The following is a 22193-nucleotide window of genomic DNA, read 5'->3' on the forward strand; positions in this document are numbered from 1 at the left end:
AACAGCTCTAAACTAATATGTGTCTGGAGTTTGATGAGAGAGACAACAGGAGATGCACTTTTTCACTGGAGGAAGAGTTATTATGGATTATGGACTCGTGTTTATCAGCTGTTTGGACTCTCATTCTGACGGCACCCATTCACTGCAGAGCATCCTCATGACTGAGCAGAACCCTTCTAAGATTCGGTCATTAATGAGCGTCTTCTAATGTTTGTTCTGCAGGTAAGATCATCACGCACCGGATCGGCGGCGGACACAAGCAGCGCTACCGCATGATCGACTTCCAGCGGCTGCGTTATGAATCCGGTAAAGAGGAGCTGCCCATCGAGGAGAAGGTCATCGAGGTCAGATACGACCCCTGCAGGTCAGTGATTGTCCTGGTGGTCATGTGACCGCTCTCTCCGCTCCTCACCAGCGTCTTCTCCTCCGTCAGATCGGCTGATATCGCTCTGGTCGCCGGAGGAAGCCGTAAGCGCTGGATCATCGCCACAGAGAACATGGAGGCCGGAGATCTGATCCGGACGTCCGGCGCTATCGGACGCATGGCCGTTCTGGCCAAAGAGGGAGACTCGCATCCGCTGGGCGCTCTTCCCGTCGGCACGCTGGTCAATAACCTGGAGCTGCTCCCCGGGAAGGGAGCGCAGTACATCCGCGCCGCAGGTACAACACTGACCCTCAGCAACAGCAGACCGCTGTGTGTTTGTCCTGATTCAGAGCTTGTGTCTGCAGGCACGTGTGGAGTGTTGCTGAGGAAGGTGAACGGCACCGCCATCGTCCAGCTCCCGTCCAAACACCAGATCCAGGTGAGCTACAAGACCACAGTTTTCACCTGAATGTTGAGTTCTGGCCCTTCTGACCTGGAGAGGATATTCCTTTTCCTGAAAATGCTAGTTGATAAAAACATACTTCACAAAAAAATAAATCATCATAATTTTTGCGCCTTTTTGTGATTCCCAAGAAACTCGGTCCAAATTAAAGTATTGAATCTAATCTTCGAATAATTAAAATACCATTAAATATTAAGATACAGTAAAACTTGTTTTAAAAAGCCCTCATTTTGTGTGCCATTAGGCAAACTAGAAGCAATTAAGTATCATTTTCCTTTTTGTATCAAGTACTAAAATTCAATAAGGTATTTCAAATGTTGTTGAATGCAATGTTTTGAAGCTAAGATTGAAAAGCGTGTGATGTGCTGAAGCTGTGTTTCTCTCCGCAGGTGTTGGAGACGTGTATGGTGACGGTCGGCAGGGTCTCTAACGCTGATCATAACAAGCGTGTGATCGGGAAGGCGGGCCGGAACCGCTGGCTGGGCATCAGACCGTCCAGTGGCCTGTGGCAGAGGAAGGGCGGCTGGGCTGGACGCAAGATCAGACCGCTGCCGCCCATGAAGAGCTTCGTCAACCTGCCATCTGCGGCCGCCAGATCATGAAGGACAAGTCCACTTCCAGAATAAACTCTCCTGATCGGTTACTCACCCCCGTGTCATCCAAGTGTGTCTCTTTCAGTCGCAAACAAATATATTTGAGGAAAACATTCCAGGATTTTTCTCTATATAGTGGACTTCAATGGTGGCCAGAGATTTCAAGGTCAAAAGTGCAGCTTCAAAGAGGAATCAGCTGAGAAATAAGGGTCTTATCCAGCGACACGATCAGTCATTTTCTACTTTAAGCACAAATGCTGGGCTTGCTCTGGCTCTGCGATGCACGTCGTCACACGTGATCATTTCTTCATCTTTGTACTTCGTTTAAAAACTCGCTTTAACATCGTCTGACATCGTTGTTTTCTCTCTTGTGTAAAGGGTAATGACTGTTTTTGCTTGTTTGTTTTGTAAACACTGGGTCTGTGCTTCCGCCTGCATCACGCGTATAAATATAATTTTTTAGGAAAATGGGTGATTGTTTCACTGGATAAGGCCCTAATTCCTCGGCTGGGATCGTGTAGAGCTCTTTGAAACTGCATTTTGAACTTTTAAATTGTTGGCCACATTGAAGAAAAATCCTGGAATGTTTTCCTCTAAAAACTTGATTTCTTTGCGACTGAAGAAAGACAGACATGAACATCTTGGATGACACGGGCTGAGTAAATCATCAGGATAAGTGTTCATCACAATAAAGGAAAGCATGAGCTCGTCACTCACACAATCAGACTCATTCAGCTGTGGATACAAACCTTTATTAAACACAACTGCATGTGGAAGCAGCGCTATAAAAGCCATTACATACTCACTGTAAAACATGCAAAGGTACATTAAAAAGTGTCACATTATTTAAAAATGAGGTTTTGTGCAAAGGTGCTGCAGTCAGCGTCCCGTTTCTGAACCGCAGGGGATTATTAATGTAGAGTATATGGAGTTATGAGAGACGTGACCAGTGCTGGGGGTAATGCACTACAGGTTAAAATAAGACAAATATCATTTATGTATTTAATCCCATTTTATTAACCAGTGTCTTTGCTGCTGACCTTCGATGATCCAATTCAATCATAATAAGCAGAAATAAGATTTGTGTTTGATTGTAGTTATTACTGAATAGTGTTGATCTTTCTTCTCCTGCGTCATATTCTTCATGTGATTAGTTTGAGCGGCGCCCTCTACTGTACAGACCTGAATCTACATCTCCTTCAGTCTGATCCGGATTCACTTCACTTTTGGTGTGAAAGAGCTTTATATTTGTACAAGAAGAACTTTTTATATTAAAAACAAACAAGCAAACCCTGCCCAGATTTAAAATTAACGTAACATTACTTTCCATAAAAAGTAACTAAGTAACGTAATTAGTTACTTTTTTAGGAAGTAAAATATTGTAATGCATTACTTTTAAAAGTAACTTTCCCCAAAACTGATCATGACCTGTTCAATACAGCAACAACCAGTCTTAAAACACCGATTATTGACTCTCCTCTAACAAACATACGCAGAATCCTTCATATAAACGCATCTGCACGACCGCATACACGGAGAACGAGTTCATAGTGGTTCTTTAAGCCATAGTTCACCCAGAAATATGACCCTGGAGCACAGATGCAGTCATGAGTAACACAGGTATATCTGTAGCAATAGCCAACAATACATTGTATGATCAAAATTATACATTTCTCTTTTATGACAAAAATCATGTTCCATGAAGATATTTAGTGAATTTCCTACCGTAAATATATCAAAACTTCATTTTTGATTAGTAATATGCATTGCTAAGAACTTCATTTGAACAACTTTAAAGGAGATTTTCTCAATATTTAGATTTTTTTGCTCCCTCAGATTCCAGATTTTCTAATAGTTGTATCTCAGACAAATATTGTCCTATCATAACTAACCATACATCAATGGAGAGATTATTTATTCAGCTCTCATATGATGCATAAATCTCAATTTCGAAAAATTAACCCTAATGACTGGTTTTGTGGTCAGGATCAGCGTTCTGTCATTTACTCAAATTACACAAACCTGCGTGACTATCTCATCTGTGAACATGAAAGGAAGATATTCTGAAGAACACTGGGACATTTCTCTAAATATCTCCTCACGGAAGAGAGTCAGTCATGAAGGTTTGAAGGACATGAGGGAGAGTAAACGATGACAGAATGAGCTTCTCTTTAGATCAAAGTGCTGGAGCCGGAGAAGCCGGTAATGCTCATTCATTCAGAACGCTTTTACTGTAGTAGAAGTGCAAGTACTGTGTAAATCTGGAGTTAATGAAGCAGCTCTCTTGAACTGGAATCTCTGTTTTTTGGCATTGTAAGTGGTCATTTTGGGAGTAAAATCAGAGGGTACAATACTGAAGCCAGTACTGAGGACGGACTCTAACCATCTTAATACATTCATCACCAAATACACAACGCCATTAAAACAATCACAAATAAAACACATGAGAAGCACCATTAAACACAACACACTCCACCCTTCAGACCGCGAGTGAAGCACTTTCCAAAGGATCAGATTTAAGACTGAAGTACATGAACACTGATAACACACTCCATCTCTTCTTGTTCAGGGTTTCTGTGGGGCTTCATTCACATTTTCACTAATTAAGGCTTAAATCAGAGCAGAAAGTCTTAAACTCATGACGTCGTGGCATTAAATGTTGCACGCACTGCAAAAAATGAATTACGTCCTCCGTTTTGTCCTGATTTCCAGTGCAAACATCCTTAAATCAAGATACATTTACTGTAGATGCAAAATGAACATATGAAGTCTTGTTTTCTGACAAACGGAACAAAATAAAGTGAGTTTATAATTAAAAAAGAACAAATATGTCAATGGGGCATGAAAACTTGATTTCTCTTTGGATTAAGTAGATTTTTCTGAGCCCAAAAAACAAGACTGATTTAATTTTGCATCTGAATCTTAATTTAAGCATCTTTAGATGTTTGCACTGAAAAACAAGAGAAAGCACTTTATGCACTGATCATCAGAAGGTACAGTAAAAGTTATTTCAGTATTTGAAACTTTGAAGCATTGCAAATATGGGATATTAACATTTAGAAACCATAATGACATATTGTGCTCCATTCAGTTCATTCCTTTCATGTTCTTGATTTATTAGTCTAAAGAAATCTGAACCTGACCTTCATCAAACCTGCAGAAATGAGCCGGATCGCTTCGCTGTGAGAGACGGATTGAATATGGCTTATCAAAGCCTCACGTTCATTCATTATTAATATCTTATGATGTGGATAAGCTTGAGTCATGATGAAGCTCCGCTAACATCTTCTGCAGTGTGTGCTTCCAAAGGCAGGTTTCAGATTCACTGCATAACAACAAAATACCACAAACTGAGTTTATATTTAGTGTAAAAATCCATTAAATTCACAGCGAAACGCCTCGACACGACCCGTCCCATCATGCACCTGATGACATTCTACACAGGATTTCACAGAAATGATAAAGTAAACAGAAAGTGCTTGGCGTTTGCGTACGGTTCATCACCAGCTGAACATATATCTGACCCCCAGCAGCCGTGTTCATACAGAATATGAGCTGTTCTGTTTATATAGCGTCCAAAATGACCACACGCCCATATAAACCAACTGGAGGCGGTCAGGTTTCCATGGGAACCTCATCAAACAAGCACACTTCCAGAATGCCACTTCCAGATCTCCACACACTAATTTTGTAATTAATACACTAAAAATGATCCTTTAGCACTTCTTGAGATCATCTTAAGTGTGCTCAACTGTGCTATTTTGGGACACCATGAATATGAACTATAATGCAGTTTTAACATGTATTTAGTCAGCACTTGTAGTACACTTGAGTGTATCCCACATGAAAAAATACTATAGTCATTTATAGTAAATACTATATAAACCATGCTATAGTGAAGTGTATTATACTGTATATTATTTTCAACACTTTGTTAATGAATGCTGCAGCATACTGTATTACTAGTGAACTGATAATAAATACTGTAGTATGCTTTAGTTTGTACTGCAGTAAACTGTACTGTATTGTAGTATAATATACCCTACAGTTGTAGAAAATGTAGTACAGTATTAGGTAAAGTCATTAGTTTATATTACTACAGCAACTATAGAATTACCACAACAAATTAATTCAAGTACTTTACTATAGCATGGTTCAAAAACACTAGTATTTACTATAAATGACTATAGTATTTTTTCATGTGGGCTAGTACACTCAAGTGCACTACAAGTGCTGACTAAATACAGTGTTAAATCCAGAGATAGTGCTCATATTCATGGTGTCCCATAATGAGCACACTTAGCTGATCTTACGTTTCTCTTGAGAAGAAGTAAAGAATGCATTTCTAGTATATGAAGTACAGAACGAGTGCGCGAGCAGAGCACTTTGGGTGTTTTTGGCCTGGGTCACATGGGTTTGCTGTATCCGAACACACCGACGGGGAAGTGCTTGACGTGTGTGGGCCACTGAGCGGCCAGCTGGAAGAACTTCACATCGTTCCACTCCACGCCATCGATGCACACTACAACACAAACACAGCAGCACAGCTCTTCATCTGTTTCAGTGTCAATCACCCAAAAACACAGGAACAGTACATGATATGAGGAAACAACAAGAAGCGTTGAAGCACCGAAGGAGTGTTTGTATGAGAGCAACCGCACATGTGTTTTATTTTCTTTTGTTTATAATCATTTAATCAGTTTATTGCATTTAATCATATAATCATCTAAGCCATTTATATAGTCATTTTATACTAGATTATTATATTTATATTATTTTTCCATTGATGTTTAATAATGTTGATGTTGTAAAGCAGTAATTTTCCATTTCATTTGTACCAAGCAGTAATAACAACTGTTGCATATATAAATACACACACACACACACACACACATTATAATGATTTCTGAAGATCATGTGACACTGAAGACTGGAGTAATGATGCTGAAAATACAGCTTTGATCACAGGAATAAATTACAGTTTAACACATATACACATAGAAAACATATTTTAAATTGCAATAATATTTTCAAATTTTAATTTTTTTTCTGTATATAGATCAAATAAATGCAGCCTTGATAAGCAGAAGAAAACTTCTATTATATAATATATATTCTATATATCTACTATAATAAATACAGTTACTATTGCCATTTCTGTTCAGGCTTATAACATATAATCGCAGTTAATAGTGTTCACTGTCTGTTTGATTACGTTTAATAACTTACTCCTAAATATAATGTAGAAACGTAATATTTTCTGTAAAGCTGCTTTGCAACGATTTGTCTGGTGAAAAGCACTACTAATAAACTTGAACTGAAGTGTGTAGATGTGAAGCATCACCTCGGAGCATGGTGTGCTGATGTTTGGCCGTACAGATGAGCCGGCTGATGCCATCGATCACCTGACTCTTAGAATCCACGTCCTTCTCCTTCAGCTTCTTACTCAGAAAAATCACTGCAAGACAGACCAGAAAACACTGACATCTGTATGGAAGCAGATTTATTATTAAAACACCACACACTGACTGACGCCAGCTACAGGACCTGAGAGAAACCCTGCCCTGCACTGCTGCTGTGTGTGTTGTGCACCGCACCTTTCTTGTTCTTCTCTTTGGTGACGACGGTCATGGCCATGCTGTGTGGAGCGCTGGGCTCTCCTCCGCTGGGCAGACGGCTGACCTGCAGCGAGCGGAAGTTACTCTTCAGTGTGTTCTTCAGACCAACATCACGCTTCTCACCCTCACGCCTCTTCTCTCCGCTCGGACACGTCCAGTAGTCCACCTGCAGCCCCATCAGCTCCCCGCCTGTGCACGGAGAACTACACACACACACACACAGAGAGAGAGAGAGAGAGAGAGAGACACACACACGCAGAGAGAGACACACACACACACACACACAGAGAGAGAGAGAGAGAGACACACACACGCAGAGAGAGACACACACACACACACACACAGAGAGAGAGAGAGAGAGACACACACACGCAGAGAGAGACACACACACACACACACACGCAGAGAGAGAGAGAGAGAGACACACACACAGAGTCTCATGAAACATGTCAAGAACATGCCTGACTCATGTTTATTAAATGTGACCCTCGACCACACAAAACTAGTCATAAGGGTCTTTTTTTTTTTAATTGATGTGTTTAAATAATGTTTCCATTGATGTATGGTTTGCTAGGACAGAACAATATTTGGCTGAGATACAACTAAAACAGCAAAAGAATATATACAGATATACCTGTGCTACTGATGACTGCTTCTGTAAGATTACATTAACAGTGCATTACAGTAAGAGATTTAGGGGTCGAATGAAGGGGAAGGGAAGTGGTGTGTGGCCAAGTGTGGTGGCCCATACTCAGAATGTGTGCTCTCCATTTAACCCATCCAAGTGTACACTCAGTAGTGAACATACACCCGGAGCAGTGGGCATTTATGCTGCAGCGCCCGGGGAGCAGTTGGGGGTCCGGTGTCTTGCTCAAGGGCACCTCAGTCGTGGTATTGAGGGTGGAGAGAGCGCTGGACATTCACTCCCCCCACCTACAATCCCTGCCGGCCGGGGACTCGAACCCACAACCTTTGGATTACGAGTCCGACTCTCTAACCATTAGGCCACGACTGCCCCAGTTACTGAACCAGTTATGAAATGTTATTGAACCAGTAACAGTTCCAGAAACTGACTGAAAAATATAAACAATCTTCACTGTATTTTACAAATGCGTCACACAATAATGTAAAATACTGATAAAACAAAACATTTAAAATCATTATAAACACTATTAACAAATGTGACAATTTTTTTTTACCAAAACCAAAATTTATGTTTTCATTTACTCAAAAACCAAAACTGAAAATAATAGTTTACTTAATAATCAATTAATTTAAAAAATTTAATCATTTTATAATAAATTAATGTTATAATAATAACTCAGCTCTGTATAAAATGTTCAATGGCACATAAGTTCAGATTTTTAATGATATAATAAATCATAGTTGAAATATAAGCATTTAAATGGTGGCTGGAATTTATTCAAACATAAAATAATGAAGATAGCAGGTTAAGTAAAAATGTACTGAATATGTAATGTAGTGCATATATTTATTAGTTAACTAATGAGCTGTGGGCAAAGTTAGTTTTCAGCCGTATATCTTCAGTTGCATCACTATGTCCTTTACAACAAATCCTTCAAATTTAACGCCATTCAAAACAGAAGAGGAATGACAAGCATAAGTATAAAAAGGGCCATTATTTATTATATTTATTATGAACACCAAGCACAAACAATTTTTTTAAAGCATAACTGAAACTAACTTTTAGCAGGTTCACAAGTCACAACATGTTTCAAATGATGAATTATTTTCTGGAAAACACAGTATGCGGATTTAACAGTGTAATGTGACCCACACACACACACACACACTCGTGTGATGATGTCATACCCCACTCCAGTGAAAACAGCACACACCGAGGGCGACAGGGGCGGAGTCACACACATCTCCTTCCCGTAGGGCGTGGCCAACTGTGGCATGGGAGAGGAAACCACACCCACATTCCCGCCCATGGCATCATCAGAATCCACTGAGAACAGAAAGATGCCACATGAACACACACACACACACACACACACACGTGCTCTGATACTGTCAGTAGAACGCTGTAGAATGGCTTTAAACATGTCAGAGTTTGATGGCATGCGTCTGCTCCTGCGCTGATCTACATGTGAGGAGCTGAAGCACTGCTGCGGTGCAGTGTAACACATGACTGTAAAATCTATTTCTGTGAGAGAGAGAAAGACCTGACCTCATTCCCTGAGCAATGATCTGAAGATCTCACCTGAAGTGGACAGACTGTGTTCGACGATCCCCACCTTCACCACCTGACGGCACAAGAGCACTCAATCACTCACTCATTCAGGATCACTCAACATTAAACATTCAGTCTAACCTTCTGTGCATCACCACCACTTCTGTGCATCAGCATTAAAGAGAGAGTTTGCCCAAAAATGAAAATTCTGTCATTAATTACTCTCCCTCGTGTCATTCCAAACCCGTAAGACCTTCATTCATCTTCTGAACACAAATTAAGAACTCCGAGAGCTCTCTGACCCTCCATAGACAGCAAGGATCCTGACACGATCAAGGCTCAGAAACATAGCAAGGACATCATTAAAATAATCCATGTGACATCAGGGATTCAACCGTAATTTTACGAAGCTTCGAGGATATTTTTTGTGCACAAAGAAAACAAAAATAATGCAGCACTGATGTCACATGGACTGTTTTACTGATGTCTTTACTACATTTCTGGACCTGGGAACATTTCAGTTGTGTTGCTGTCTATGCAGGGCCAGAGAACTCTCGGATTTCATCAGAAATATCTTAATTTGTGTTCTGAAGATGAACGATGGTCTTACAGATTTGGAACGACACGAGGGAGAGTAATTAATTGGTGAAGTTGTGGCCTAATGGTTAGAGAGTTGGACTCGTAATCCAAAGGTTGTGGGTTTGAGTCTCGGGCCGGCAGGGATTGTAGGTGGGGGGAGTGAATGTCCAGCGCTCTCTCCACCCTCAATACCACGACTGAGGTGCCCTTGAGCAAGACACCGAACCCCCAACTGCTCCCCGGGCGCCGCAGCATAAATGCTGCCCACTGCTCCGGGTGTGTGTTCACGGTGTGTGTGTGTTCACGGTGTGTGTGTGTGTGTGTGTGTTCACTGCTGTGTGTGTGTGTTCACTGCTGTGTGTGTGTGTGTTCACTACTGTGTGTGTGTGTGTTCACTGCTGTGTGTGTGTGTGTGTGTGTGTGTGTGTGTGTGTTCACTGCTGTGTGTGTGTGTTCACTGCTGTGTGTGTGTGTGTGTGTGTTCACTGCTGTGTGTGTGTGTTCACTGCTGTGTGTGTGTGTGTGTGTGTTCACTGCTGTGTGTGTGTGTGTGTGTGTTCACTGCTGTGTGTGTGTGTGTGTTCACTGCTGTGTGTGTGTGTGTGTGTTCACGGTGTGTGTGTGTGTTCACTGCTGTGTGTGTGTGCACGTTGGATGGGTTAAATGCAGAGCACGAATTCCGAGTATGGGTCACCAAACTTCACAGTATGTCCCTTCACTTCACTTAATGACAGAATTTTCATTTTTGGGGTGAACTATCCCTTTAACATGTACGCATTTAAAGTGATGGGTTATCCAAACATGATCATTGTGTCATCATTTACTCCCCTCATGGCATACATAACCACGTGACTGTCACAAAAGAAGATCATTTGAGGAATATGGAACGACAGTAAATGAAGATGTTTGGATGAACTAATCCTTAAAATCTCCCATCAGCACCAGTATCAGTGGATCTGGAGTCTCACCCCGATAAATGGTACAAATTTTTGGCAGGAATCTTCATCCGGACTGCAGAGAGAGAGAGAGAGAGAGAGAGAGAGAGCAGGTTAGAGCAGTGCAGAGCTTCAAAAAGCACACAGACACTGAGCGACTCTGGAGACAGATCCAGCCGCTGTATGAGCAGAGCAATGGAGCAGCACACAACATCAGCATGAGATGAGTCTCTGACACTGATGATCATCTGCAGCAGTGCAGCGTGGGAAATACAGGCACTGCAGCACACAAACCCTCCTCTGACGAGTGAGTGTGTGTCAGATCAGATGATGAGAGCGGCACACAGGATTCATGAAGGATTCCGCAGATCTTCAGGCGTCGATGTGAGTGTGTGTGTGTGAGACTGTGTGTGTGTGTTTGTGTGTGTGTGTGTGTGAATGAGTGAGTGAGTGAGTGTGTGAGTGTGTGTGAGTGTGTGAGTGTGTGTGAGTGAGTGTCAGTGAGTGAGTGTGAGTGAGTGAGTGTGTGTGAATGAGTGTGAGTGAGTGTGTGTGAATGAGTGTGTGTGAGTGTGTGTGAATGAGTGTGTGTGAGTGTGTGTGAATGAGTGTGTGTGAGTGTGTGTGAATGAGTGTGTGTGAGTGTGTGTGAATGAGTGTGCGTGAGTGTGTGTGAATGAGTGTGCGTGAGTGTGAGTGAGTGTGCATGTGTGAGTGTGTGTGTGTGAGTGAGTGTGCGTGAGTGTGTGTGAATGAGTGTGCGTGAGTGTGTGTGAATGAGTGTGCGTGAGTGTGAGTGAGTGTGTGAGCGAGTGTGTGAGTGTGTGTGAATGAGTGTGAGTGAGTGTGTGTGAATGAGTGTGCGTGAGTGTGAGTGAGTGTGTGTGAATGAGTGTGCGTGAGTGTGAGTGAGAGTGTGTGTGTGTGTGTGTGTGTGTGTGTGAGTGAGTGTGTGAGCGAGTGTGAGCGAGTGTGTGTGAATGAGTGTGAGTGAGTGTATGTGTGTGTGTGTGTGTGTGTGAGTGTGTGAGCGAGTGTGTGTGAATGAGTGTGAGTGAGTGTGTGAGCGAGTGTGTGTGAGTGAGTGTGTGAGTGTGTGTGAGTGAGTGTGTGTGAATGAGTGTGCGTGAGTGTGTGTGTGAGTGAGTGAGTGAGTGAGTGTGTGTGTGTGAGTGTGCGTGTGAGTGAGTGTGTGTGAGTGAGTGTGTGTGTTTGCGTGTGTGTGTGTTTGCGTGTGTGTGAGAGAGAGTGTGTGTGTGAGTGTGTGTGTGTGTGAGAGTGAGTGTGAGTGTGACGTCTAAGAGACTCATGAGAGCGATGACGGAAGGTCATGTGACTGGAGGAGATCACAGTCAATCACATGAAGAGATAGAACAATAGAGGTCAGAGGTCAGATACCTGATGTAAAAATCAAAATACAGACTTCTCCTCCTTGGAATGCAAACAAAAGATGAGAAGAAAATGAGTGCAGAAGCGTTATTCATAATAATGAATGTCAGAGGAAAAAATTATATTAAAACGAGCACAATATTCAATCACTGAGAATCACATGCATGTTTGGTTTTTATCCATCAAATTGATTGCATTTCTTTTATTTTTAAAGGGGTCATATGATGTGATGTTTTCCTTTCTCTTTGGAGTGTTACAAGCTGTTTGTGCATAGATAAGAATAGGTTAGAGAAAAACGTACTGCGCCATGGTACAACAGTTATACCCATTCTCTTAAGAAAGAAACTCATCATCTTGAGTGCAAATGGAGAAAAACTAACTTGGAAGTTTTTATAATTGCGTGGAAAAAACAGTCCAGCTATAGACAGACTCTAAAAGCTGCCAGGGCAGAGCATATCCACCATTCTTCCATCTCAGGAACATTGCTAAGCTTCGAAACATGCTACCTGTTTCTGATGCAGAAAAGCTAGTTCATGCATTCATGACCTCTAGACTGGACTATTGTAATGCACTGCTAGCTGCTTGTCCTGCATCTTCAATAAACAAGCTACAGATAGTCCAAAATGCAGCGGCTAGAGTTCTTACCAGGTCAAGAAAATATGATCATATTACTCCAATTTTACAGTCTCTGCACTGGCTACCTATTCAGTTCCGTATCATTTACAAAATATTATTACTATAAGGCCCTAAATGGTTTAGCACCTGCGTATCTAACTTGTCTTCTACCACGCTACAATCCAACCCGCTCCCTAAGGTCGCAAAACTCTGGACTTTAGGTAGTACCTAGGATAGCAAAGTCCACTAAAGGAGGTAGAGCTTTTTCACATTTGGCTCCCAAACTCTGGAATAGCCTTCCTGATAACGTTCAGGGTTCAGACACACTCTCTCTGTTTAAATCTAGATTAAAGACACATCTCTTTAGCCAAGCATTCCTGTAGAGCTGCTTTGCAACAATTTGTATCGTAAAAAGCACTATACAAATAAACTTGAACTTGATAAGATCTGTAAAGTTGCAAAGATTAAAGTCTCAAACCAAGAGATATTCTTTATAAAAGTTAAGACTCGTCCACACCTTCCTAAAACGCCTCAATTAAACACCCCACATATCTACGTCACTGTGTGGGAAGATTTGCGTAACACCGCACAAATGTTTACGCAAAGAAAGAAGGCGCTGTGTGTTTCCAAATATGGTAAGAGGCGTAACATTTCCATCACACGCTTGAGGTATTCGGCCATTTACATTTATGCATTTAGCAGACGCTTCTATCCAAAGCTACTTGCATTGCATTCAAGTTATAGTTTTTACATTTTATCAGCTCTTGCTTTTCCTGGGAATCAAACCTATGACCTTGGCGTTGCTAGCACCATGCTCTACTATTTGAGCTACAGGAAAGCCTATCACAATGCACTGGATAGCTGGCCAATCAAAGCACACCTCGCTTCTCAGAACAAAATTGATTAATTGATTAATGATTCATTTTAATCATGTTTTTAAACACTAATTTTGTTTGCACATTTTTCACATACACTTTCAATCCTGTAAAGTCTGACATAAGAAGTAATAGTAAGAAAAAATATTTTATTGAAATGGAACAGTTTATTGGATATTCACACAATATGTTTATTTATGTTTTATGTTTATGTTTTGTATCATATTTGATCATCAGTCTTTTATGGCTTATATAGTCTGATATATTGAGAATATGGAAAAAAACTGCCCAATTTTATTCAGAGATTCAAACTGAGCAAAAATATAAGTTTGCTGCAGATGCTGATATTTCTATGATGAAATTCTGCTGCTTGTAATGTAAACCAATGAGTTGTTTATAACAGTGCAGCAGATACTGACATTAAATGATCTAAATATCAGCGGCCACTCTATATCTCCAGTAATATGTCTCAGTAAGATGAGATTGAAATGATCCAAACATATAATGCAATGCTGATTGAGAGATGAAGAAATAAACGCTCCTCAGAAGATGTGAGATGAAGATCATTCCTCCGCTGAGGAACAGAGAAAGTCAAGCTTCTGGAAACAAACGCTCCTCAAAAGATCCTGATGATCAGATTTGAGACGCACTGATTTATCTAGAAAATGATTGATGGAGAACAAGTAAAGCAAAATCTGATGCTACTTCCTAAAGAACACACACGCGCGCGCATACCTCTTCTGTCTGTAGGTGAGCATGGCTTCAGAGATGGGAAACTGATGAGACACATTCGCTCCAGCCAGATACTGGATGATCCGTCCAGCTACATCAACAGAGTCTGTGTGGAGAGACAGACAGCAGTTAACATCACAACTTCATTATGAACACCAGAGTCACACTCGAGCAGATGAGCGTGAGACGAGCAGGAGGGAGGGAGGATCGGAGCAGATCTTAGGTCTGATGGAAAATCAGTCTAATGTGAGACAGATGCAGGTGAAACAGACACTCTCACATCTATCCTCCGCTCACTGAGCTCTCGTTAACAAACACATCCCAGCGGCTCTTTACGCTTCATTAACACACACACATCAGTCAGTACCTGCGCTGGGAGGCTCTGGCCGGCAGAACAGCTCCCTCCAGGACGGATCCATGAACATACTGCAGAACTTACTGTCGAACGTCGACACATACTTGGCCAGAGGATGGGAACCTGCGAGACAGTCACAGACAGAGCTTGTAAATACACTCCGGACACATAATAAAGCAACATTACGAGCTCATGGACTCACCGATGGGGATGATGAGGAAGCGGATGTAGCTCAGCCAATCAGGTGTCTTATTGGCCAGCTGCTCTACGAAGAAGCGCAGCACTGTACTGAGATAGCTCTGATCACCTGCCACTGCCACCTTCACCGTGGGCGGAGTCAGAGCGTTACAGTTACAGCTGTGGGAGGAGTCAAAGTGTTACAGTTACAGCTGTGTGAGGAGTCAGCATTACAGTTACAGCTGTAGGAGTCAGGGTGTTATAGTTACAGCTGTGGGAGGAGTCAGAGCGTTACAGTTACAGCTGTGGGAGGAGTCAGCATTACAGTTACAGCTGTAGGAGGTGTCAGAGCGTTACAGTTACAGCTGTGGGAGGAGTCAGGGCGTTACAGTTACAGCTGTGGGAGGAGTCAAAGCGTTACAGTTACAGCTGTAGGAGGAGTCAGAGTGTTACAGTTACAGCTGTAAGAGGAGTCAGGGCGTTACAGTTACAGCTGTAGGAGGTGTCAGAGCGTTACAGTTACAGCTGTAGGAGGAGTCAGAGTGTTACAGTTACAGCTGTAAGAGGAGTTAGGGCGTTACAGTTACAGCTGTAGGAGGACTCAGAGCGTTACAGTTACAGCTGTGGGAGGAGTCAGGGCGTTACAGTTACAGCTGTAGGAGGAGTCAGAGCGTTACAGTTACAGCTGTAAGAGGAGTCAGGGCGTTACAGTTACAGCTGTAGGAGGACTCAGAGCGTTACAGTTACAGCTGTGGGAGGAGTCAGAGCGTTACAGTTACAGCTGTGGGAGGAGTCAGGGCGTTACAGTTACAGCTGTAAGATGAGTCAGGGCGTTACAGTTACAGCTGTGGGAGGAGTCAGGGCGTTACAGTTACAGCTGTGGGAGGAGTCAGGGCGTTACAGTTACAGCTGTAGGAGGACACATAGCGTTACAGTTACACTCCTGTGGGAGGAGTCAGGGCGTTACAGTTACAGCTGTAGGAGGACACATAGCGTTACAGTTACAGCTGTGGGAGGAGTCAGAGCGTTACAGTTACAGCTGTGGGAGGTGTCAGAGCGTTACAGTTACAGCTGTGGGAGGAGTCAGGGCGTTACAGTTACAGCTGTAGGAGGACACATAGCGTTACAGTTACACTCCTGTGGGAGGAGTCAGGGCGTTACAGTTACAGCTGTAGGAGGACACATAGCGTTACAGTTACAGCTGTGGGAGGAGTCAGAGCGTTACAGTTACAGCTGTGGGAGGAGTCAGGGCGTTACAGTTACACTCCTGTGGGAGGAGAAAACGCTCAAACACTCAACTAACTATAATGACCACAACTACAATAATAAATATAACTGTAACTATGGACATTTTAACTACACTACCAGTCAAAAGTTTTTGAACAGTACGATTTTTAATACAGCGCGCTTATAATAAACAGAATCTTATCATCCACTGGTCTGCACACTAATTTAATCATTATGGCCAAATGTATCAATATAGTTATAGTTATTATCATTATATTTTAAGTTATTGTCATTATACACTAACAGTCAAAGTTTTTGAACAGTAATATTTTTGATGTTTTTTAAAGAAATCTCTTCTGCTCACCAAGCCTGCTTTTATTTGATCCAAAATACAGTAAAAATAGTAATATTATGAAATATTTTTACTTTTTAAAATAGTATAAATTTTAATATAAATTCAAAGCTGAATTTTTAGCATCATTACCCCAGTCACATGATCCTTTATAAATTATTCTAATTCTCTGATTAGCTAAAAAACATTTATTATTATTATTATTGTTGAAAACAGCTGAGTAGAGTTTTTTCAGGTTTCTTTGATGAATAGGAAGTTCAGAAGAACAGCATTTATCTGAAATAGAAATCTTTTGTAACATTATAAATGTCTTTAGAGAATCCTGAAAAAAATGTACTCAACTGTTTTAAATATTGATGAAGATAATAATATTAATAGATGTTTGTTGAGCAGTAAATCAGTATATTATTATGATTTCTGAAGATCATGTGACACTGAAGACTGGAGTAATGATGCTGAAAATACAGCTGCAGATCACAGAAGTAAATTACAGTTTAACACATATACACATAGAAAACAGCTGTTTTAAATAGTAAAAATGTGTGTGTGAGAGTGTGTGAGTGTGTGAGGTCACTCACAATCTCTGAATGCGCGTGACGATGGTGTTAAATGCGGCCTGGACGTCAGCGGCGGAGCAGGTGGACACGATGGGCTGAGCGTGTTTCTGCAGGACCTCCTCCACATACTGAACATCAACAACAACATAACATTATTAAACACGATTCAGCACAAAGACATCAGAAATATGCCTGTAATCATAATAATTCTGTGTTATATCATTTATGTTCAAATTGTAGTGATGATCAGCCACTATGAGGTCGATGTGAGAAACAAAAAAGAAGAAAACATTTTTCTGAGCATTTTTACATGCATTAAAATTAACGATCATAAACACAGATGCATCTGATGCATTGATTAATGGACATGAATGAGAAATAATAATTTAATTACTATGCAGAATTACTACATTTACACTTCTGCATTTGGCAGATGATTGTTGGCAGATGTGAACACACACCATACACACACACACACATACATGCACACACACACACACACACACGTGTGAGCACACACACCATACACACACGTGAACACACACACACACCATACACTAGGGGTGGCACGGTTCGCGGAAAAAAACCGAACCGCACGGTTCTCCACACACGGTTCGGCACGCGCTAGGACCGCGGTTCAACTGAATTCTGACAACGCATGTGGTTTGTTATAAATAACACGTAAAACAAATAGGGTTCGGCTAATGTATGTTTCTGTTAATGGATGCGCATTCTGGCTTCCCAGTACATTATAACAACAGCGATGAGAAAGAAAAAAAAAATAATAAGTGGACAGATCATTCACTCTTGTTCAATGCGAGTGCCGTATGCTGGAATATGAGCATTTATTCCGTCATCACCCGGGTGCTGATAGCGCGCGCACAGGTGAGACCTGAACAGCACACGCTGATATCGGTGTTTAGACTAAAGTCATGTAAGCTTTGCCAGCTCAAATATTTAAGAGCCAGAGGACGCGAGCTCGCGCGCGCAGTGAGAAGATTTGTGCGTGCGCTCATCAGAAGTGCACAAACCTGCGCCTCAGAACGCGCGCAAATATGAAGCTCTCTCTGAAGTATTGTGTTTTAATGGATAAATTCACACAAAATTCTGTCAAAATGCCCGTCTTGGTAAGTATCCTATAGCAGGCATATCCGGCTGGGCGTACAGTATCAGTGCTTTCTCTTAAAGTGACAGTTAATATTAAATAAACAGCAACAACAAAGAAATCACTCACTGCGCTTGATTGAATCGCTTTTGTAACTTTAATAAAGAGTAATCGTACTTCAATTTCTGTACCTAAAAAACCCCCTGAAAATCACTGATTATTTTATTTGTATCTTTACTCTATTGTATTTTTATTTGTGCTGTTGCTTGTAGTTAAAGGTCTGCTTTTATTTGTGTACACTCACAATGAAAACAAAACAGATTTTATATATATAACATGTAATAATATTTAGCATTTTCACATCAAAATAAAAGAAACTGAGCAAAGTAGATGTCTTTTTTTTTCCCTGTTGTACCGAAATTGTATCGAACCGTGACCCCCGAACCGAGGTACGTACCGAACCGTGACATCTGTGTACCGTGCCACCCCTACCATACACACACACACACACGTGTGAGCACACACACCATACACACACGTGAACACACACACACACACCATACACACACACACACGTGTGAGCACACACACCACACACACACACACATGTGAACACACACACACACACGCGCACACACACACACACCTGGCCCTGCCAGTCCACTGTGTTGATGAGGATGATGTTCTCTGGGAGTCTCTCATCTGAGATCAGGATCTGATTCAGCTGATCATACACTGATTTCCGGGGCACCTAAGCAACACAAACACACACAAATCTAAACTCCCTCTCTGTATAAATACACATACACACCATTCACACAATCAAAGTATCAAATGCATGATGTAATCTCAGCAGTGAGCCTGTGGTCAACATGAAGTCAGAGTAAAGTGACTGTGACTGATTCTGTGGGAGTGGCAGGCGAGTGTTGGTCGCACCTGTGCGCTGAAGCGGCTGTCTGGTGAACACTCGCTGTCCACGCTGATGGTGCGCTCGCTCTGAGCTCGAGAGTTCTGTCTGTCCTTCATGGATGTGCTGCGAGCGTGCCGCGGGACCCTGCGCTCCGCTTTACTGGAGGTCATAAACACAGCAGCTGATTTCACCTTCACAAACACCGGGCAGAGCTCCAGGATCAGTGTGAATGCGTACCTGGGACTGCTGTGATTCTGGGACTCAGTCTTGCAGAGTTTCCCAGCAGAGCTGTTCAGTCGATCGCTGCAGGGCTCGGACACATCTGCCACCACTATCCCATGATGCTCTGCATCAGCCTCCTGCAGAAACACAGTGAGAGACGAATAAATGCACTCATCATATACAAATCATTTCGTTAAGGAATAGTTCACAAACACATTCTCATATTTTGTGCAAACTGTGATAAAATGGCATTCAAAGGTTTGCAGTCAGTAAGATTTAAAAGAAAAAAAAGAGGAAATTTAGACTTTTATTCATCAAGGATGCATTAAATTGATCAAGAGTGCCGGGCAAGACATTAATAATGTTGCAAAATATTTCTGTTTCAAATAAATGCTGTTCTTTTGAACTTTCTATTCATCTGTGAATCCTGAAAAATAAAATGTATCACAGTTTCCACAAAAATATTGTGCAGCACAACTGTGTTCAACATTGATAATAATCAGAAATGTTTGTTGATCAGTAAATCAGTATATTATTATGATTTCTGAAGATCATGTGACACTGAAGACTGGAGTAATGATGCTGAAAATACAGCTTTGATTACATTACATTTTAAGATATTGACACAGAAAACAGCTGTTCCCTATCGATACTCCACTCGTACTGCGTCTTGCTAAAGACGCTATGGGAAAAAGCCTTTTTTTCTCCTTTACTGAAGCCTTATTCAATCACGCAGTGAAACTGCACGATCATTGGTTCGTGCAGTGTGTTAAAAACGAACCAATGTGTCGGCAGCGGAGCTGCATGAGCCTATGGCGACGGAGCCCGCCAGATCCCGCCAGAATGGGCGGGGTTATCTGGCTATATAATCGGCCGTCTGGCCATAGGATCCTCAGATTTCTTCTCCTTCAGCGACGACATCTCGCCTTCGCTGATCCCAAGAAGCCGCCTCGCCGTTGACACGCCTCGCAGCTGAGCCAGAGACCTCCTGCCAGCTGAGACGCCGCTTTCACCGCGCTCCAGCCCCGCAGAAGCCCCGGTCTGTTCGCTGCCGCCATCCGGTGAGTGCTATAAAAATGCATATTTATCGGCGTTGTTGCAAATGCCGCAACAGCGAGTGTGGCTCGTGCAGGGGATCCTGCACGATGCAAAAGAGCAGTGAGCGCGTGCCGCCTGTCTGGGTCTCGCCCACGCACTGACTGCGCGCTTACTGAGACAGCTCGTTCGAGTATGAGTCTCGCTCTTCCCGCTCGCTGTCCGTCTCTGTGGAGGCAGCTCCGCTCTCCCGTTTCCCCTCTCTCAGCAAAGCTCGGAGAATGAAACATCAGAGCCACGGAGCTTCCTGCAGCGCTCGGATCCGCCGGTGTTCACACGTGAGAATCCGAGCTCCTCCTTCATTGGGCGGCTCTATTCTCTTTGGCGGACCGGAGTGGAAAGTTATGTGTGTGCGTCACTGAGACTGCGCTCACACAGGCAGCCTGCTTTCACCGAAAGCCGGGCTTTACTCTGATTTGCTCGCGGTCCTCTATGTAGCAGGCCCCGCCTCCCCCCTTCTCTTCTCCCAGTCACCTCGGAGACAGGAACAGCGAGTGAGGCTGAGCAATCAGGTTGAGTGATTTTTCGCGCCGGCTTAGCCCCGTGTGTTTCACTCTGCATACAGCGCTTTGATCTGCCAGCGCGTGTGGATTAGCGCGCCTCATTACATTGAGTGGCTCAATCCTTCTGCGCGCATTGTAAAATGCTGCGCTGGGCGGCCACCCACTCACGTTTATTTTCTCCCAGTCACCTCGGAGAAAAAGACGGTAAAATCGCATGGCTGGGCGTTCAGGCTTGAGTGATTTTTCGCGCCGGCATAGCCCCGTGTGTTTCACTCTGCATACAGCGCTTTGATCTGCCAGCGCGTGTGGATTAGCGCGCCTCATTACATTGAGTGGCTCAATCCTTCTGTGCACACTGTAACATGCTGCACTGGGCGGCCCCGACTCTCGCGTTTCTCTTCTCCCAGTCACCTCGGAGAAGGAGACGGATAAAAAAAAAAAAAGGCTTGAGTGATTTTTCGCGCCGGCATAGCCCCGCGTTTTTCACTCTGCATACAGTTTTTGATCTGCCAGTGTGTTTACACTAAGTATTAGCGCCTCTTGCAGCTCTTTGATCTGCCAGCGCTACTTTCATTATGAAAGCTTCAGTCTGTCCCTGCCGCGCTCACGGTCCCTTTCTTCAATGAAGGTGGCCACGCCTCCCCTGCTCTAGTGTTTCTACTCTCCCAGTTATCTCGGGGAAGAAACTGCAAGCTCCAGGGTTCGCGCGATCAAGCTTGAGTGAATTTACGCCAGGGCAGCCCCGCGTTTCACTCTTTGATCTCGGCTCGCCTTCTTCAGTGAAGATGGCCCCTCCCCTCGTCCGCTACGAGCGGATCTGAGAGGATGCGCGCGGCACTTTTGATCTGCTGGTGTGTTTACACAATGGTAATTAATACCCCTCTTCTAAGAGTGGTTGATCCTTTTAGGCAGATCGAAAGCAAGTTGTCACTATGATTATAACTGACAGCTTCAGACTCCTGACGCTTCTGGGCTGTGCCCACGGCCCAAATGGCCTCTGTCATGCCTCCAAACACCCCGTTTAGCTCCGGGTGCCGATGGCAATGAGTTTGTGGTAAATACTGTTGTGAACACTGGGCCCTTTCAAAAAGCGCCCACACAACTGATCGCTGTTATAGCAAGGAAATAAGACACAAACATTTTCAAAAGGGAGCACATTCCTCTCCCTCTTATCACGAGCTTCAGGTCCCCGCTTGGCGGCCTGCCACTCGAGTTTATCCAGCCCCTTGCCACGCGGGCCAAGGCCTGGAGGGCCATCCCCGGAGTGTCAGAATGGGTTATACGGATAATAGAACGAGGTTACTCACTCCAATTCGCTCGCAGACCCCCG

At 42.9% G+C, this 22193-nt stretch overlaps 2 protein-coding genes across 2 annotated transcripts in view; one reads left to right on the forward strand and one right to left on the reverse strand.

The window, feature by feature from the left end:
• Window positions 1-2492, forward strand: part of LOC306882783 (large ribosomal subunit protein uL2m-like) — a 3250-nt gene extending 758 nt beyond the window's left edge. Inside the window, exons 4-7 of the mRNA XM_079437668.1 lie at window positions 223-364; window positions 434-660; window positions 730-803; window positions 1217-2492. Of these exons, the coding sequence (XP_079293794.1) occupies window positions 223-364; window positions 434-660; window positions 730-803; window positions 1217-1429 (656 nt within the window). The 3' untranslated portion in view covers window positions 1430-2492. The remainder of the gene's footprint in view (window positions 1-222; window positions 365-433; window positions 661-729; window positions 804-1216) is intronic.
• Window positions 2157-22193, reverse strand: part of LOC306882781 (phosphofurin acidic cluster sorting protein 1-like) — a 54918-nt gene continuing 34881 nt past the window's right edge. The window contains exons 12-24 of the mRNA XM_079437666.1: window positions 19281-19402; window positions 19070-19202; window positions 18780-18884; window positions 17050-17156; window positions 14918-15072; window positions 14728-14838; window positions 14364-14466; window positions 10783-10825; window positions 9266-9308; window positions 8872-9010; window positions 7018-7241; window positions 6765-6878; window positions 2157-5942 (exon numbers count right to left, since the gene is read on the reverse strand). Coding sequence (XP_079293792.1) covers window positions 5827-5942; window positions 6765-6878; window positions 7018-7241; window positions 8872-9010; window positions 9266-9308; window positions 10783-10825; window positions 14364-14466; window positions 14728-14838; window positions 14918-15072; window positions 17050-17156; window positions 18780-18884; window positions 19070-19202; window positions 19281-19402 — 1515 coding nt within the window. The 3' untranslated portion in view covers window positions 2157-5826. The remainder of the gene's footprint in view (window positions 5943-6764; window positions 6879-7017; window positions 7242-8871; window positions 9011-9265; window positions 9309-10782; window positions 10826-14363; window positions 14467-14727; window positions 14839-14917; window positions 15073-17049; window positions 17157-18779; window positions 18885-19069; window positions 19203-19280; window positions 19403-22193) is intronic.

The sequence above is a fragment of the Barbus barbus genome, assembly GCF_936440315.1.
Source record: "Barbus barbus genome assembly, chromosome: 16".
NCBI classification, from domain to species: Eukaryota; Metazoa; Chordata; class Actinopteri; order Cypriniformes; family Cyprinidae; genus Barbus; species Barbus barbus.